The sequence below is a fragment of the Onychostoma macrolepis genome, chromosome 21 (genome assembly GCF_012432095.1).
Source record: "Onychostoma macrolepis isolate SWU-2019 chromosome 21, ASM1243209v1, whole genome shotgun sequence".
Classification (NCBI taxonomy): Eukaryota; Metazoa; Chordata; class Actinopteri; order Cypriniformes; family Cyprinidae; genus Onychostoma; species Onychostoma macrolepis.
In genome coordinates this window covers 10,685,785-10,705,828 of record NC_081175.1, presented here as the reverse complement: position 1 = coordinate 10,705,828, position 20,044 = coordinate 10,685,785, and the positions used below count along the sequence as shown (strand labels likewise).

Below are 20,044 nucleotides of genomic sequence, written 5' to 3'. Positions count from 1 at the left end.
GTTTTTTTTAATAAATCTGTTTTATCCATCTATCATCTGTGGGTTTTTTTTGAATACATCTGTGTTTTTAATAAATCTGTTTTCGATCCTTCAATCCATCTATCTATCTATTCATCCATCTGTATATTTAATGTGTAATATTTTCATCCAGGTAACTGTCTGGAGTTTAATTTTTCTTACTGTCCAGAGACAGGTCAAGAGAAGATACTGCTTTGATATTTTCCACATTGTGCATATGGTCATGATTATGCATCTCAGGTTCTCAGTGATACATAATTTGCAGCACTTGGCTGTCTTATTGACAAAGTTTAAACAAATTATGACTGACATGACTTATTCATCTCAGTGCTGCAGATGTTTGCCGCATTGCTACCCAAGACAGACTGTTTATACTCTCTGTGAAGATCGTTTTGCAGGAGGGTTTGTCTCCATGGTAATTGCATTAAATCACAATGGAACTGCGGGGAAATGTCTGTTTACACATTCATACAAACTGTCAATTTGAGGATTTTGTAGACAATATAATACATATTCATCTGTGTCTGGTAAAAACACTAATCTCACAAAAGTTTGATATCTCATAGGGGTCATTTTGTCATTCCTCTATAGTGTCATGTGGTTGTGCTTTTATACCTAGAGCTTTTTTACATGCATAAAGAATTCTTGCCAAGCTTACAGATGGAAAAAAAGAGATGAGTTCATAACCGAGAAGGGGAAAAAAAAACATGATCAGTGCTTTGAAACATGTACTCCATCTGCTGGGTGAACCACATCATGGCACACAAAACTAGCAGTCTGGGGAAAAACAAAGTAGGTTAAGAAACAGCTGAAGTATGTCAATTTACCATCTTATCTGCTGCAGAGACAACTGTAAGAGACATTTGTAGGTTGATTTCCCTTAAAACTACACAAACATTAACGACACTGTACTACCAAAATAATGCTGTTTGTGCATCCAGGCAGACATAGCAATGGAAGCTTAACCAATGACATGAGTTTGGGGGTGCAGCTACCTGTTCATTCAAACAATGGTAGATGCATAGTTAAAACGGGCCGTTAAAAGTTTATAACTTTTGTGGGACACTGTCAACTCTAAGAACTTCAGTAGCCTATATGATGTGCATTAACATTTGAAACAAAACTAGGAATGAACACAGAACACCAAGACTGAAACAGATATAGAATTTATTTAACCATGAGTAGGAAAAAAATACATCGGTGTAAAGGAAACAAGCTGACCCTGTTATAAACACATCACTACTTAGAGAACCAAGAGAACTGGAGAAACAGTGAAATCCAAAACACCTTGTTTACCATTAGGTTTTTATCCCCAACACTTAATATTGAATTAAAAACAGCTGCCATTATTTGATTTTTTTAATATCTATAATCTTTTCCCATATATATTCATTTATTTATATATGCAACATTCTTTTTTTTTTTTTTTTTAAACATTGTGCAAGTGTTATGCTGGTATTCCATAAATGGTAAACAAGAGTTGGTCCAGTGCATTATATAGTGACATTACCTAAATACTTATTGACTCTCAGCTGATTCAACCACAATCCTGACCATTGAACTACTACCCCTACTGACAGAGAAAAGTCGACTATGAAACAGGAAAAGGAAATGAAAAGAATTTCTATGGTAAAGCCAAAAACATCTGCTCAAGTGGATCTGAAAAGGAGGGGGAGGGAGAGATGGCTGTGAGTCATTATTGCCAAGTTGAGCATGTTGACATGATTAGCATTACGCTGTTTTTGCTTGTCGTGCACAAGACACCACCTGAAACCATTGTCTTTGACCCAAAGGAAACAAATGCCTCTAAACAACGATATGGCGATGGCAACAATATCTAAACATGCACAATTTATTAGAAGTGACTTTTTCAGAGGTTGGTGACACTGAGGAGTGCACAGAACACAAGGAAAGAGAACGAACACTTGCTAATATAAAATATGTCTCGTCATCTCATCTACCCTTAACCTTACTTTCTTCTGGAGATCAATATCAAGAAAACACCTATGAAAGTAGGAAAAACAGGAGAGAGAAATAAAATGTTAAAAAAATAAAAATTGTCTGCTATGCTTACCACAACCCAAACATTTGTACGCTTTAAAACTAAATGGCTCTCAAACAAGGTGAAATGCCACATAAAGCTCAGGGTCAAAGTTGAAATTGTTTGGTGACAAAATGACAGCTCTTTATTTCTCTGTGAGACTCTACGATTTCATTGACGTTTTTTTTTTCTCAAAAGTATCTTGAAGTGAAGGTTAGCAACAATATAAATCTATAATTCAGTGTGCCAACATTTTTACAAAAAATTTGGTTTTGAGTATTACAAAATAAAAGCAAAATGAAAATGACAAACTATTAGATAATACACACATCAACACAATTCATGTCAAAGAAAGGAAACGTGATACATTATTTATTCACACTTTACAAAAATCTTTTTACTACAACACCATCAGCAATCCAATATAACCAGACAAGTTGCTTTCAATTAAAAACAACCAGAAGAAAAACAAAACTGACTGAGATAATGTGAGGAATAAAAAGGGACACCAAAAGGGGAACTATAAGATGGTCCTCCCCAGTTCATTTATTTACTCTTGCTTAATAAAAGTCATTAAAATTGACCTCTGCCTCACGGCAAAAGTATGTTTTCATTTAAAAAAAAAAAAAAAAAAAAGCAATGAGTAGCTGCACCAGTGATCTACAATAAGTGCTTGTCAATCAATTCGATTTTTAAAACATGACAAACTCAAGAGGGAGGGGGAAACGGAAAACAAATTGGCTTCGCGAACATGCGGCAATAAACGCCGATGCCACCGTAGACGAAGTTAAAAATCAGACCGCCCTACAGTAACGGTACTCTGGCCTTGCGTTTAGAGCAGAAAACAGACAAAAATCACCATGTAAGTTTTCATCAGGTCAGAGAACAGGCTTTACAGTAGTAAATCGAGCTTTACACTTGGCCTTGTGGCAGAATGCATTAGATGGCACGACACGAGGAGATAACCGTGATCTAGCAGGAAGTGAAATACAGAACGAGATCCAAACAAAGAAATACACAAGCAAAATATACGGTTAAAGAGAATTGCCTGAGTCGAGAGGGAGGAGGTGGCAGTAAATAGAGAATTCAAATGGGGAGAAAAAAATAAAAATAGAGGAACTATGAGAGAACAACAGAATTTCTCCAAATCACGAGCGTGGATCGGCACAGCAGGAACACTCACTTTACTCGACTTTGTAGACACCCAAAAAGATCAGAAGAATAAGATATTCGATAGCGAATACAAAAAACAAACAGAAATGAGGATATTGTATAAGGATGGTGAAGATGTACAGAGATTGAGGCTGTTCAGGTGTTCACTGATAGCACTGGCAGTGCGCTTAGAGAAACTAATCAGTGAGGCACAATGTCATATGTTCTTGAATATCAAAGCGGGTAACAGGACCAAGTCACCAGATATCTGCCTCAGTGGAATTATACATCCAAAATAACAAAAAAAGAAAAAAAAAGAAAAAGGAAAAGTGCACTGGGTAAAAACGGGAACCTGGACAAGTGCAACTTTACAGCAGAAACCTGAAAAAAATTATTTTACACACGCTGGTCTTTTGAATGTTCATTAGGATGAACATCTAAAACGGATAGAAATTTAGCTTTCATTTACAATACAATCATTTTTCATCCAAATCTAAAAGTGTACGTACAAAAAAAAAAAATTATGCAGTAGATCAGGACTTTTGTTGCATGTATACAATCATGTAGAGAGGGGAAAAAAACGAAAAAAAAACCTGGAGTCTTGGCTGGGCGAGGTGTCTACTGGTCACATTGAGAGCTTAATTTATCCGTCTACGAGTGGGATGTGCTTGCCTTTGCCCGTTTTAGCATATTTTCTGCATGAATTCCTGCCAAACTTCCTCAGGTGCAAAGGCTACTGGCATACGCTAACTCAAAGCTGGCCATACCAGATGATTTCTCTTCACTGAAACCCTTTCTCAGCCGCACGCACCAGATCAGCGGGCACCTCGGCTCAAGGAGGGCTTTATGGCACATGAAGCTAGACAACTCCATAAATCAGCCATTTTGGCTCTTGAAATGTTGCTTTCTTAAAAGCATGAATAAAAAAAAGGTGCAATTGCACTGGCATCCAATGGACTTAATTACAAGACGGACAAGGCCCGCTAGGTGGTGATGGCGGGCCGTGCAAACCAGTCACTGGTGAAGAGCTAGAGCATCCGTGGAGAGGCCTCAGCACCACTGAGTGCAAATGTAAGAGTTCGGCCAGCTCTCTTTACACGTTAAAAAGCCCTTTTTTAAAGGGTTGCTCCTGGAGATCGGACTATCTGACCTAAGCTGGTGAAGTTCTTTTTTTTTTTTCTTGTCATCAAATTCATCTGCTTGCTCTAAACTGGCCTCATAGTAGCATGATCCAAATTATGCATTTCATGATAACTTGCTTGATCTGGACTCCCTGCATGAGTTTCAAAGATATTGCCATTTAGTTATTTATATAAAAAAAGCTTTTTTTCTCTCTTTAGGTAAAACTTACATGATCACTCAGGGCCCTTAGGGTTTTGAAAAAAGTACAGAATGTTAATTGTGCCCAGAAACGGAGGGTGGAAAAGAAAAAAAAAAAAGAGGGTGGGTGGGAGGTGGTATAGATAAGACTGACATTAGCGTCTGCTTCAGTTAAAATCCGTGGGAATAAAAGTTTGCCATACCCCATCTCCTCTTAAGGGATTCAGATTTATACACAACAGCCCTTGCCTCATTCTCACTCCACTATGAGAGCAAAAGAAGGCAGGGGCCGGAGCTCCCCCTGCTGGCTCGGAGAACTACCTGCGACCAGGCAGATGAATGCCGTTGACAGCAAGCGGATAGGGCAGGAGCAGCTCCAGTTGTGCAAACAGGGAGAAGTGATCAGAGGGGATGTGGGGATGGGGGCAGCCAGTGACATTGTTCTCATGGAGCCAGTGGGGGTCCAAGGGACCCAGCACGCCTAGCACGTTAAGCAAAGGTTGAGAGTAGAAGATGTAGTCAATGATGCCCTGGAAAAAAAAACAACAACAAAAAAAAACATATAAATTGTGCCATTGATGGTTTGACACCAAGATAGAACATGCTATAAAACACACTTGATAAATAACTAGTAATTTATTATGTGAGACTGTGGACAACACCATAAGGCTCAATTTTATACATCTGAAACCTGAATAAATAAAATTGTTAGAATAGGACAATATTTGGCTGAGATGCAACTATTTGAAAATCTGGAACCTGAGGGTGCAAAAAATAAATAAACAGAAAATTGGCTTTGAATTTGTCCAAATTAAGTGCTTAGCAATGCATATTACTAATCAAAAATTAAAGTTGATATTTATGGTTGGAAATTTACAAAATATCTTCATGGAACGTGATCTTTACTTAACATCATTAAGAAAAATCGATAATTTTGACCCATACAATGCATTTTTGGCTATTGCTACAAAAATAAACCATGCGAGGACTGATTTTGTGGTCCAGGGTCACATATTTCAAAAGTGTTATTACATTTAAATTTATTTAACATTTATATCCTCAAAATAGTCACAAATGTATAAACAAAAGGTTTATGGTGAATGGCGTACAGTTTTTACATTAAACTTCTTGAAACAACTAGCTAATTTTGTTTAAATGGTCCCTTGGATTTTAAAGCAAATATGCCTAGAGATTAAGGGTGTACTGACATTAACCATGATATTTAAAAAAATTAAGTTTTGAAGAATGAAGTTAACCAAACAGTTGCTGCACCCCATTGACTTCCATACACACACACACACACGTATGAAAGCCAGAAATCTGTAGGAAGTGCAGCAATAATAACGGACGAAAACATACTGTTATTTTTTTTCACAAACAAAACATGCACTGCAAAAAGCAGCAATTATACCTTTTAATATGGACAGCCATGTTATTAGCTCGGCATGTGGTAGGAAAAAGAGTTTGCACACTAGTTTTCCAATAAGTCACTTTGAACCTGTTATTTAATTTATTTTTGTTCCGTTTAATATACGTAAAGAACAGAACTGTGATATCAAACATACTGAAATACTATAGACACGGAGCGAAGGCGGAGTGGTGTTTCTGATATGAGTGAGCGAGGGAGGAGTGGAGCGGGAGCGATTATTAAATGCTCGGAGCGCAGAGGGGAAATTGTTGCCGCTCCACTGCGCTCACATATTCTGATGGAAACCAATGGGGATAAGCAACTAGGGGAGTGCGACATACATCTACGATATCATAATTGTTTAAATGATGCGTTCTGACATGGAGTATATTGAGAAAAAAAAAAAAAAAACAATAGGCCCGGGACATAGGGCTAGCAATTTTGCGAGCCCCGAGTTTATTAAAATACATTTAGAAATCTCCCAAAATTCAAAATAAGGGGGCAAATATGCCCCCGTATGACTTCAATGTGTCTTTTATATTTATATCAACTGATATAGTTAATCACACATATCTCTAAATATCAGTACGATTGCAAATGTGATACAGATTTGATGAACAGTCCATTAATATTAAATTAACTTACATTTTAGGCACAAATTTCTATTTTTGCTCTATTTCCTCAACGAAAATAGTTCCAAAGAAATAACTCACTCATGCAGTCATTTGCTGTCACCTACTTGGCGATATTAGGTTTGTATTCATGTAACATTTGACCTTTTTTTATATAGTATATCATGTCATATATCACTATTGAATAAAATACAAGCACAATTACACACTAGGCAAAATATCAGCTAATTATCGTTATGATTTTTTTTTTAATGAAAATTAACTAACAGCTAAAACAGAAGAGATATACAAGCATTGCATTAAAAAAAACAAAAAAACAAAAAGTCAAACCTTAAAGTCAAATGTGTAGTTGGTGTAAGGCATCAGGCCATTCTCGTAGGCACTCTTCAGCTTGAAGCCGTGCGTGATCCTGGTGCTGGAGGTGCCGTTCTTGCCGTTGCAGTTAAAGTTGGTCAAGCTGTCAATATATCGCAGCTCTTTGAAGTCCTTGTGGGTGCTGTCCACACCACCTGTGCTCAGGTACTCTACCACACCTGTGCGAGCATGGAAAAACCCCATCAACAATAATGCAAGAATGAAAACCAATCTCTAAACTATATTTCAGGCATACATACCCGAATCAGGTAGAGAGTTGAGGTCAGCGCACAGGACGAGAGGGATGGCATTGGTTTCTCCTGAGACGGAGGAGAGCTTGAGACTGCGAGTGGCTTTATCCACAATGTTCTTCACTTCAGACAGAAACATCATGGTCTGGACAAGCTTAACATCCGAGTACTCTGGGTCCCAGTGCATATGAGCATTGGCCACAAGGAGGAGCTGTTTCTCCATGCCATGTAGAGGCTTTCCAGCTATAGAGCAGAGAGAGAGACACTGCTTAGATATTGCTTTGAGACTAAAAGTCTCTGCTCAGTGTTATGTTAGTATCAATAAAATTAATAATTCAAACACTTCTTGAACTGAAAAGGAATCAACACTGAACTGACTCAAGCTGAATAATGACACTACTGTCTTCAGTTGAGCTGCTTATCACTGAACTGAACTCATTTTGTAATGAATGAACTTTACACAGCTCCTGAACTGAATCAACACTGAACTGACTGGAGCTGAAGAATGACACTATTGTCTTGCTACAGCTGCTTTATAGCATTTTGGATTTGCCTTTTTTTTTTTTTTTTTTTAAGTTTGCATCATTGATTCTGCTACTTTCCTGTTTAACACTGTGAAGCTCCACTGAATTCATCTCTACTGTAAAAAGTACTATAAAAGCAAATGCAACTTTACCATCGAGATACTATTACACTCTTTGAGTTAGTTTGTGCGTTTCACTTTCATTTTAGGTAAAGTTTTAGCAATTTTGCTGCATTTGCCATTTTTGTAAATATGTCTATAGGGTTTATTCATTTTTACTTCAGTTTCAATTTTAGCACAAGGTGAACTAAATGAAAATTTAGATTCAATGGCAACTTGAAATAGTTTAATACTTTATTTCCGTTAATGTTTTTCAAATAACAAAAATGCTTCTTTATGGTTTTAGTTAAGAACAATAAAAAGTTACAGAATTGTAATATTGTTTGTGACATTTAATTTGAAAAACATCTGCTAGAATTACACCTAACATGTTTCTTAAATTAGTGTTTTTAAATATGAACTGAGTGAGCATTAAAATGACAAAGATAATCTAAATGCTGAAATTGGAGAAAAGAGCATGTATAGCTAGAAAGAAGTCTAGCCCTTAAATAGGATCGGCCAAGCCTCGTTCAAAGCTTTTGTATAACTCCATAAACACCTGCGACCTCATTACAACAGTATTACTGCATAAAGCATGCTTTTCACTGCTTGAAATTTATTTTTTTAAACCTTGCCAAATGTGTGCAGTAACCGTTCCATGACAGCAATAAATTCTATATCTAACTATATCTGTCATAAATCACTAAATTATGACTTTACTTATTACAAATGTATTATTAATATTTGTTTTGACTAGTTTTAAACCACACACATATACAAAAGAAATTTCGGACTGTGTGGTTGGTGGACTATGAAGCGGACTGATTGATTACATTAATCCCAAACATTGCAATATAATGAAAGTAACAATTTTAGGCATTAGCGTGAATAATTAAACATCTATACACTTCAGAAATTTTATATATTCAGTTAAACATACTGATTTAGTCTGAAGTCACACCAGAAGGAGTAACATCTACCAAAGAGCAAAAAGAAAGGGAAAGAGAAAACAGACCAGACTGCTCCATAATCTCTTTCCGCAGCTCTAGTAGTACAGCGACTCCGATGTTGTCCTTTGTCATCACCCTGTTCAACATGGCCTCTGAACCTTCTGAATTTGCCATAGCCAGCTGGTTGAACTCCACTGTGTGTTTCTGCACCAGGCTGAACCTGTTCAACAGAAACATTGAGGTCAGGATGACACATGCAAACACAACATGCTAGAACAACTGTTGTTCAAACCACTAATCTAAAGGCTAGCAGTCTGCTTATGGTGGACTCACTTCTCTGTTTTATAGAAGACTGCACAGCCGTCCACATGTTTGCGGTCAGATTCAGACATGGTCCTGGCTCGGGACTTAGGACTGAAGAATCCTTCATAACCATGTTCCTTCAGCTCCACCAGGAAATAGTTGTAGTACTGCTCTGTTTCCACTTCCTATTGGGCACAAGAGGTAGATTTTAAGACGGTCTCATTTACACCCATCACCCAAATGAACAGTTTTGGAGTCTCTGGCTAATACTGCACAGGGTGTCTACAGATATGAACAAGTTAGATTTAAGACTTCAAGACCTTTTTAATACCACCATATGTAAAATTTAAGACCAAACCTGCGAAGGAAATACACATATTACATACGTAAATGTAATAATGTGTTTTTAAATTTAAAAAGAAAACAAAAATCATCGCTGTCAAAAATGCTATTTATTATTACGATATACAGAGAACTTTTCATATCTGAAGACAATATCCCATACAAAATATCCCTCAAAAGCTCCACATCAGCAATATTTTTGGTGGTGTAAATGAAGCAATATTTTCATTAGTTTTCTATTCAGCATTTACATATTTAAATCTGCATGTTTTTAATATTTACCCCAGGTTATTTACCTCCATATAGTCCAATATTTTTAACCTTATTAAATGTATGCGTCATCTTTCATATCAAATTCTTACAACTGATGAGGAAATTTAATACACAACAGGGCTGTTAAAAATGCGAGTGCTGCTTGGAGAATGTGCAATACTTCTGATCTTTGTTTGGAACTATTTTCGTTGGTGAAATGGAACAAAACGGTCAATATTCTGTCTAAAAAGTAACTAACTACTTGTTTCTTGAGCCAAAAATCAATGTAACATTTGCAATCATGAAAATATTTAGCAAAATAACATACCATGACAAGGGGGCTATCATCATCATGTTATAAATAAACTAAACATTTTCAATTTTTACCTCAGTATGTTTGTTCTGTGAGTGTCTTTATGTTTGCCGTTATGCTCATTTGATTTGATTTCTCCATATAAGTCTCTCACAGAGACAGGCAGCATGAGCCTCAACAGCGCAACATTGATAGCAGAAATACACTATCCATTATCAGTCACCGTTTACGCTGAATGTAATAAAATGTCACTTAAGTTTTAATCAGGCTATTTGTCCCATCAGGCAAGTAAAATTCGAGCAATTTTTCAGTAAACTTGCATCAACCCATTTAAAGCAGCTAGGAGACTTGTCAGCGAGCTGGTGGTATTCGACCTGCATTCTGCTACTGCAATTCTCTCTGATGACGCAGTAACTACGGGGGGAATCTTCCGTCTGTCCAATGATTGTAAACTCCCTGGGTCCGTCAGACTGGAGAAACTTTTGCGGTAATGAGACCGAAGATATTTAAGACCCACTGAATCTGAATTTAGGACTTTTTAAGGCCTTTAAGCAAAACTTTAATACATTTTAAGACTTTAAAGACCCGTGGCCACCCTGCTGTAACGAAAGGAGTTGATTCCAAAGTAAGAAATACCTCAAAAGCACAGTTCTACATCTCAAGCTATGCGAGCCGCTGACAAACCTGTAGGCTGATGATATCCGCATTGCAGTTGAGAATCTCCTGCATGATGGACTTCTTCCTGTAGTCCCAGTTGAGGGCCCAGGAGGGACAGTAGCCGTAGAGCTGACGTGTGGCGTACTTGTCACACAGCACATTGTAGCACATTACAGAGAAAAGTGCTAAAGTATGAAAAGAGGAAGCAAGACTTCAGTGAGGTTGACAAAAATAGCTATTCATTAAGATGCTGTTACTTTTACTTACAAGGACATTCAATATTATTATAAATTTCACTTTCGTGCGTCTTTAAAGTGTCATGAAACCTTCCTGTTTCAGCACTGGTTTTTCACACCTTAGACTGGAAAAAGACTCCTGAAATGGGCGTGTAAAACTGTGGAAAAGTGGGAGTGTAGAGGGTGGGAAGAGGGCAGAAAACAAACCCACAACACACTCATTATACAGAGAAACTAATGTTAAAATCTCTTTATAATAGAAAGAATAAAGGCAGTTACTTTGTTTACTCTTTTTTTTTTTTTTTTTTTAATTTTCGGTCTGTATCGTTTGTTGTGCATCACAATAATCTGTCGTGTCATGGCGTTCATGATTAGATGTACCACTGTATCAGCGCTCTTATTTGCGTGCATTTTATTTGATGAAGACATGATGTGCACATATACGGTGCTGGTTCATGAGCACGAGAGAAAATGAAATGGTTCACAAAAGTTGAAAGCTTGCTCTGGTCGAGATATAAACTATGACTGGCATAGCGAGTGTGTTAAACCAAAGACTATGCTTAAACTCATCGCGGCGTTCTCACGTGCGCTCCACGTTACATTAAATATTGTTACAGTCATGCTTACAGGGGTGAACTGAGATTTGAATTCTCCATTTTAAGACGACCTCATGCATAATACAGTGCAGCGACTGGATCACAAGACATAAGACTGGGAAAAGCTCAGAAAACTGCTGACGTAGACATGTACTCTCCAGCCCACAGCAGCCAATCGCAAATACACATTAACGCATGTCACTTTTCGTCATGTCGGTTCAGCTTTGCTTTTTGAACCAGTAGAACTAAATTGTCCCCCCAAAAAAACGAAAAATAACCACTTTTACCTTAAAGGGATAGTTCACCCAAAAATGAAAATTCTGTCATTTATTCTCCCTCAAGTAGTTCCAAAAGGAAGATATTCTGAAGAATGTGGGAAACAGAGCAGTTCTGGGGCACCATTGACTTCCATAGTATATATATTTTTCCTACTATGGAAGTCAATGGTGCCCCAAAAAATATCTTCCTTTGTGTTCGGCAGAACAAAGAAATTCATACAGGTTTGGAACTACTTGAGGGGGAGTAAATGACGACAATTTTCATTTTTGGGTGAACCATCCCTTTAATAGACGTAATGAGTGCTCTTGCCGTTTTCACTGATGTGCAACCTGTTCATACATGTTAACATCTCAATGTGTTCTAGGGTTTCATGACACTTTAAGGAATTCACATAATTTGGCAGTCTTCACTACAAACCACCAAAATAAACATTCAATTTCATTTTAAAATGACAAAATTAATGTAAAAATTCACATCTCAAAGTAGTAGCAGTGAAGTTATTTTTTATTTGCTTATAGTGTTAAAATAGTTACATTATGAACACATTTGCTGACTATAGTTTGATAAATTTGCTCTAAATCAAGAAAAGTTTTTTTTTTTTTTAATTAAAATGGAACTTGAGGCAAGGGGAAGAATTTCAAAGGGCCTTAAAATCATTAGTTAAGAACTCCGTTGATTAGACATGCTTTTCAATTAAATCAGAAAACACTGAATTGGGAGAAATAAAAAGGTTTCTTAGCGCTCTAGATTTGAAGCAAACCAAACTCAGATGGCTAAAACACCATATCAAGATCCTCACATGTGCTTGAAGTATATTACAGACATAATGCCTGCAGACTGTGTCTAATCAAATCTCTGCCAAATCAAATCAAGTCTTTTTTGGTCTAATAAAATCGTACAAAACCTTAACAAATTCAACATTATTTGATTAATTGTGCAGCCCTAAGTCTCTCATGAAGTAAAAATGCCTCTAAGCCATGCTTTGAGGATGTCTTGCACTTTCTTATTAGAAAATAAGTCTCTAAATTGCTGCACCTGGGTAAAAGAGAAGTGAGAGTAAATGGTGCAGCGATGGCCTGTGTAACAAAGTGAACTGAAGTGAAAGTGTCTCACCTGCTGGCCGTGTTCTGTCGTGCTCCTGCAGTGGTATCCATGAGCGAGGTGGTGGCTGTTCTATAGGTACTATGGCGAGAAAAAAAAGAAAAAGAAAATAAATCATACACTCAGTGAGTGAACCTTCCAGTACAAAACTGAGCAATGACTCAATGGAAATGGTCTGACCGCCGCATTGCCATGCAAGAACATAGTAATTATCTCCACAGTAATTCAGAGAGAATCAAAAGAAAATGTTCAATCAGACAACAATGCCATGACTCATTTCATTGCATGAAATTAATCTGTTCTAAAGAGCATGTACAAGAATAGAAGCTTTTCAGTGCATGCCACACAAGCGGGGCAGCAGCACAAGGGTTGACTCACCACGTTTGGTGCCTGCAAGATTGTCCAGCAGGTAGTTGAGGAGCCGACGTGTCCCATCAGGCTCTTGGTAGAGGCTCAAGATTTCTTGTGCAAGTGGGTTTCCTATAGGACACAACCAAACATGAAACATGACATGTCACAAGAACATGTGCAATTACAGAACCAGTACATAAATCACTGCAGAATTACATTTACATCTGGATTTCTCAAAAATGCCATCACTAATCCTAACACCACTGTGAATGCAAGAGGGAAAAAGTAAAAAAAAAAAAACAACAAAACAAAACGCACTATTATCTTCAATAAATTTTACAAAAGTGTAGGACTGTGACGGTGGCAGATTTTTACCAGCACGGTGGTAATGGACCAACTACCGGTGGTGACACGGTGATTTTACATATAAAATTTTTGAAAATAAATAAATGCAGGTGCGGCTCAAATTATTAACAAACGTACATGCTTATTTTAGCACTTCCGTCAGTGAACACGGCAACACGCAGCCTGCAAAACACTAGGCTATCAAAGAAATACACTCAAATAAGAAAGTAGCCTAAATAAGTAGCCTAAATAATTCGTAACAACTTCAAATCACATGCTGGAAAATCTGCGTTAGCCTGATAACAATTAGAACGTAAAAACTAATGCTTAAGCCTACCTTGGCTTTTATATAATGTTAGATTTAAAATTCTTCTATAGAAAAACAAACATGTTGATATTGTCCGGTTTAAGGGAGGACCTCATTGGTGTTACGATGTTTCCAGCCGCACTGAACACGCATTCAGATGGCGTGCTTCTTGCGCAAATGCATTTTAAGAAACTGTGGCCAGGTATCTTGCCTCATTATTCCACCAAGCAAGCCTACGCTGGCCTCCTCTCGCAAATAGCAACTGGAAACGGCTCGAGATATGAAGTGCTCGCCCATTTAACAACGCGCCGCACCAGCTAAAGTCCATCTACACGGAACGTGACAAAGTGACCATTAAAATCATTTGAACTGTGTGTCAGCACATTATAAATAAAACGAGGCATCAGTTTACTGTCAGGGATTTGTCGTGCCGCACCGCATCCAGTGTAGACAGCATCACTGATTATAATGCATTGTGTTCCGTTGTATTTTGTTGCGCCGCGCAATGCCTCTCGCATCCGGTGTAGACATGGTGTAAAGGAAATGCCATGGCGTTTGAAGTAATTTGTGAATTTGCGGTCTAAAAACAAATTTACAGCTAAATGGTATATTTATATCTCATAACAATATTACATCACTTTATGGAGAGAAAAAAAAAAAAAAAAAAAAAACCACACTTAAAATGCCAGCACTGCCATTCTTGTCTAAAAGTGACAGCTTATTATTGCAACTGTAAAATAAGACAAATAAAAGTCTAAAATTAAGGACTGGTATTAAATGCAAGTTACTTCAGAGCAACAAAATATCAACAATTAACTAGGCCCACAAGGAATACACAACTGGAGAAAAGCTCTGCACACTTTAGATATTTTGACCAATTTGATTATAATTTTCTGCTACTAATAAATGTAGTACATTCAGAGAAGTTTTACTATTTCTAAATCCTAAATTCTAAAACCAGCACAGACAAAGCAAAATCTTCCATAAAGTCCATCTGGGTCAGCAAAACTAAAGTTTTACGGGTTATAAAAGGAAGTAGTACCTTTCAAACCCAACGTTTGTAACTGAAAGAGTTTTCCAAGCTCAAAAGGCAGAACTCGTAACTGGTTGTTATTTAAAAGCAGTTCCCTGTGAAACAAACAGACAAAAATTTGCATGCCATAAAAACAGTGGTAATCATACAGTAATAAGTACAAAAATATACAGGGATGAAATATTGCATGAAAACCCAAATGCTATATAAAACTGAACATCCTCAACCAGCCTTTGAGCCGCTACGCTGAACAAAACCTACTGTAGCCTGGTGCATTTCAGCAGTTGGATGAAATCCCAACCACTTTCAAAGGTACCTAATACAGTAGCATTTCAGCTGCTCTCAGAACATGATTTATAACCATCCCAAGCAGCAGTAATCACACTACCAGAGAAGTGGCAACATATTTCAACCTGTGACAAATTAAATTGATTCAGAGCAAACCACTGTGTCACACACATATGAGAATGGTGGTGCTATCAGAGCACAGCCCCTGGAGGCAAACATCACCTCTGAAGAATATGGGACCTAATTAAAGTCTGGAGGCTAAACGGCTTGCAAAAGCAAGCATGAGGTTAAAAAGTCTCTGCACGCTACCACAATAGTCTCATCCATCTGCCCTACAAAAAATCTTTATGGTGGTTTCATCGTCTGGTTTCAAACAGTGCAATTTACAGTGTGCAAATAAACAGAAAATCAGCTTCTTACCTGAGATTAACCAAGTTGCCTAGCTCGGCGGGCAGGCTCCTGATCTTATTGGACGAGAGGTCCAGGTACACCAAGTTGTGTAGTTTGGCAATGTCGGGCGGGATTCGTGATAGTGAGTTATCACTGATATGAAGAGCAGTGAGGTGGGTAAGGGACCATAATGCTGTACTTAAACTCCTCACTTTTCCTGCAAAGAAAACATAACATGAACCGTAAGTTGCATGCTTAAGCACACACGCAAAAAAAAACAAATAAAAAAAACACTTAAAAGGGACTTATGTCAACATACTAAAATGTCTAAAACAACTTAACGTGAAACAGCATTTGCAAACTTTACTTCTGCAAAATGTATGTATTTCTAGTTACTGAAACAAAAGGGCAAAACAAAAAAAAAAGGCAATACCTGAGCTAAACCTCAAGAAAATCAACATCCCAAATAAATTTTTAAACTCTAGGGCTGCAACTAATGATTAATCACATAAAAGCAAAAATTTAATTACTCTATTTGGAGGATAACATTAGGCAGGATGTGGCATATATAAAGTATAAGTTGAAGGCTATGAAAACAATAGTTAACGCATCCTTGTAGGCTATGCTACAGATTATGTGCAAAAACTCCTCTCCCTCTTGGGATAAAAGTGTCCATTCGATGCACACTTCAGAATCTGGGCTGAAGCAGTAGGACAATCCGAGGATTTCTCATCTACTCTTATGAATACTGTGGTTTCGAACATACTACTTTCTTCACGTACTGTTTTCGTCTACTATATAGTAGGCATAAACAAAAGCAACTTAAGTATATACACGTCCTAATCTCATGAGAATTTTTACCCATGGAAATATTACAATCTAAAAAAATTTAAAAAAAAATTGCCCAACTTTTAAAGTTAACTTATCACTGAATTAAAATAAAAACAAGAGCAGACTATGTTAACATGGTAAGAGATACATTTACTCATCTGAACAGTTACTGCTCTCACAAAAATAACTTGTTGCATGTAGCATTTTCAACCTACATTTAAGTCAGAATTAGTGCACTCCTTTTCTAATGTGCTGTCAGTTTGACACACGCTGGTGCTTGTTCAATGAAGTCTGAAGTTTTCTCTTCGCTGTGAAGAACCTTTAAATGAAAATACTTGCAGGATTTTCTACCACTTACAGATAAGGATGTAACCATAAGAAGTTGAGCGCTTAGGAAAACAACTCCAAACATTTAAAAGCATAATACAAAGCAACTGCCTTGCACACTTTTCCTGTATTTCAGTTTGGTCTATAAAAATGTGCGATTTTCTATTGTAAAGTAACATGAGCAAAGGATGTGCACAGCATGCAGATTTGACTAAATTGAAAATCAAATTCATAAATTAACTTGATTAGTTACTGCAGCCCTATAAAACTAATGTATTATCAACATTAAATGGCATTACTACTACATTAACTATTGGCAAGATTTATTAAAAAAAAAAAAAAAAAAAAAAAAGTAACTGACTACAACAACAGCGTAAACAAGTGCAAAAAGCTTTTTGGCTATTGCTCAACATCATATTCCAAAGTCACCTCAGCCAAAACCAAAAGTGGTTAAAGGTGGAGCAAATTACTACATTGATTAATTAGTACTAACATTTTCCACTGGAATAACGAGCACTGAAAGTCATGATGAAAATCAACAACACATCTTGTCTTCCATATTGTGACAAATATCCGAGTCTTAAAAAAAAAAAAAAAAAAAAATGATATGTAGGACACATAGGTTTCTACTCATCGGCTGTTGTTTGGATTTTGAGATGTGGGCATCACGCTCAAAAGAGGAGGTAAGTGAACGTGAGCTTGCAGGCGTGGGTTTAAACAGACTAAATGATTGGAGAATTCCTGTATATGTCACCAGAAAGAGGTCTGGCTTTTTCACTGGAATTTCCAGTTATGCTTAAAACAGTTTTGATTAAAAACTGTGAGGTCCAAAAAAATAAATTAAAAACAGATTAATTGTTCACAATAAAATCTACAACATGCCTTTACAAAATAAAGTGAATTTTAATTTTAACAGACTGACTGCATTTTGTTTCAAGTTCACTAACATGTTGGTCTCTGAGACCCTGAACATACCAATAATCTCCAGCTCTGCCCAATATGACTTCTTCCCATTGGCCGCCTCCTCACTGGACATTATTGTGTACATCCGCCTTGGGTCAGGCGGGTCATATTTTTCCTTGGGCATCCCTGTAATACTGAAACATAGAATCACTTTCACTAAACACTATTACAGGAAGTGTACAGCAACAGCACATATACACATGAAGAGGTTTTATATGACAGGAAACAGATTTGAGTGCAACTGCCATGAACAGGTGAGATACCTAGGTAAAAAGACTTTGAAAACCCTCAGAGAGTGCAAGGGAGCAGGAGTAAGAAGACACACAAAAGCAATTCCAGGATCAATAGCTGAGGGGATTTTTCCATTACGCGTATGACAAATAGAGATACTCGCGCGCAGCTCAACGTCAGCACGCTTCTCAAATTAACAAAGCTGCTTTCAATTAAAACGAAACATAAGAGTTTAAAACCGTAAATGACAAATTAGCACTAGATTAAAAAGGAAAGGCAAAAGATGACAACTTGTGGAAAAGTTTTGTAAGAAATTGCCAACTAGCGCTAGCAAACTTCAAGCAATCTTGCGCGAGGAGCTAGCATCTTAGGCAAAGAGCGACTCTATCGAACTAAATTTCATTTAACACCACTTCTAAAAGTGTTAGTCATGGCACAAACAGCAAGTCAGTTCATATTACTAATCCCAAGAAACAAAGGTGCAGCTAAAGTCCTTGCAAACTGCACTCCAAATAAACACGGTGCCAGTATATTTCCATTACATAACTGCAGTGTTAATCGCTAACTAATCAGTTAACCAACGGAACAGAAGCGCTTCATTTTTTGCCTTTCATCATCGCTGTGCAACGGAACCCAAACAAAAACACCACCACCTCGTGTTTATTTCCCAGAGCCACGTTACAGAGCTAGGACTGCTAGCTGTGCGACTCAAATTCACTGAGAAAACGGCAACCTGCAAGGCGTCTTAACGAGTCAATTAAGAACAAGCAATTAGGAAATGAACTGGCTTTAGATCGTAATATTTACTTGCCACAGATTTGCTGTCTAACTGCTGAAGTGAATTAGTTTGATTGGACCCCCTACAATGTGAGCGTTATCCGTTTGCTGGAGGGAACCTCTGTAGATAACCATGGATTTACTTTGCAAGTTTATTTGTGCAATGCTAATCGCCTGGAACCATCAGAAGTAATCCATGAAGTTTTATGATGTTAATAAACATATAGAAGACGCCTGGGGTAGTAGCCTATGTAGCTTCCCTACGGACACAGCAGGCTGCTTACATAACCAACAACATAGATCTCAACATTCAAAATCGCTTGCTTGCTAAATACATCAGTCTATCATAGATTTTAAAGCGCCCACGCACGCAGCTAATACAAATTAAAAAATCCCAATCTTATCGATCCATCATTTCCTTTCTGTTGAGATTGAGCAAATTAGCTCATGGGCTAACTGGCTAACATGCGATTATACATTTACAAAACTAGACCAACACCAAAAGCACCGCAAAGCAATATGAAAGAAAACATATTCCGTTGCTCGTATACCAATAGATACATTTGGAAATGCCTCAAACCCGTATTAGATTTACCTGTAAGCTCATACCAATTCACAAAGACGAGTGCGCGTTTCCTTTGTTTCTGATCCGCTGCTCTTTCTCACTGAAGGCAAACAAGCATCATGGCGGCCGTGAGAGTTTCAGGGCGCGATAAGAAGCGCCCCCCTCATTGGCTGCCCCTGAAACGAGCGATCTGATTGGTCCGCCTGTGAGCTCGACGCCTCCACACTGTTTACGCCAGCGAGGCAAGCCAAAAATGGGAGTCACAAAAATAGGTCAATTTTGCGGATGTTGACGAGTAGAATAAAACAAAGATACAATTATTATTATTATTATTATTTTTTTTTTAAATAAACGCGCTATAATTCATTATGTAATGATAACAGTAACGACAATTGATGAAACTGCATTTAAGAAACACGCGGGAGGCGTGTTTTTGTTGTAAACTCTCTAAAAATGAGAGATTAAGTTATATGGCGACTGATATACAGATTGTTCTGCTTTACTTTTTATTGCTTCGACGTTTCTTTGAACTTGAAAATCAGACCACATACAAAAATACGTGAATCACTTAATTTTTATTACTTCGAGGTCCATCACTTTCCAACAGATTATATCAACCACATAGGATAATATGTGGGGGAACAACAATAATTTCAATTTGGCCTCGAAATATACAAGCAATAAGTCTTTAAAAGCTTTCATGTTTCCAAGAAAATAAAATTAAATATGTTATAATTAAAATGCGTTTATGAGCTGCAATACATTTGACTGGCCACAGGATGGCATCATAGAGCTTTACATTCACACAT

General features: G+C 37.3%; 1 protein-coding gene across 2 annotated transcripts; it reads right to left on the bottom strand.

Moving 5' to 3' along the window:
• Window positions 1-1,168: 1,168 nt before the first annotated feature.
• Window positions 1,169-19,410, bottom strand: cnot6a (CCR4-NOT transcription complex, subunit 6a). Of its 2 annotated transcripts, none has more exons than XM_058758164.1 (12): window positions 19,266-19,410; window positions 17,675-17,796; window positions 15,572-15,758; window positions 14,873-14,958; window positions 13,206-13,307; window positions 12,840-12,908; window positions 10,643-10,800; window positions 9,082-9,236; window positions 8,814-8,968; window positions 7,186-7,419; window positions 6,902-7,104; window positions 1,169-5,061 (listed from the first exon to the last, which is right to left on the bottom strand). In XM_058758164.1, exons 2-12 carry the CDS (start codon window positions 17,784-17,786, stop codon window positions 4,849-4,851), a joined length of 1,674 nt encoding a protein of 557 aa, XP_058614147.1. In that variant the 5' UTR covers window positions 17,787-17,796; window positions 19,266-19,410; the 3' UTR covers window positions 1,169-4,848. The 2 variants fall into 2 exon arrangements, with proteins under 2 accessions (XP_058614147.1, XP_058614148.1); XM_058758165.1 differs by having other exon boundaries at window positions 19,280-19,337.
• Window positions 19,411-20,044: the final 634 nt, after the last annotated feature.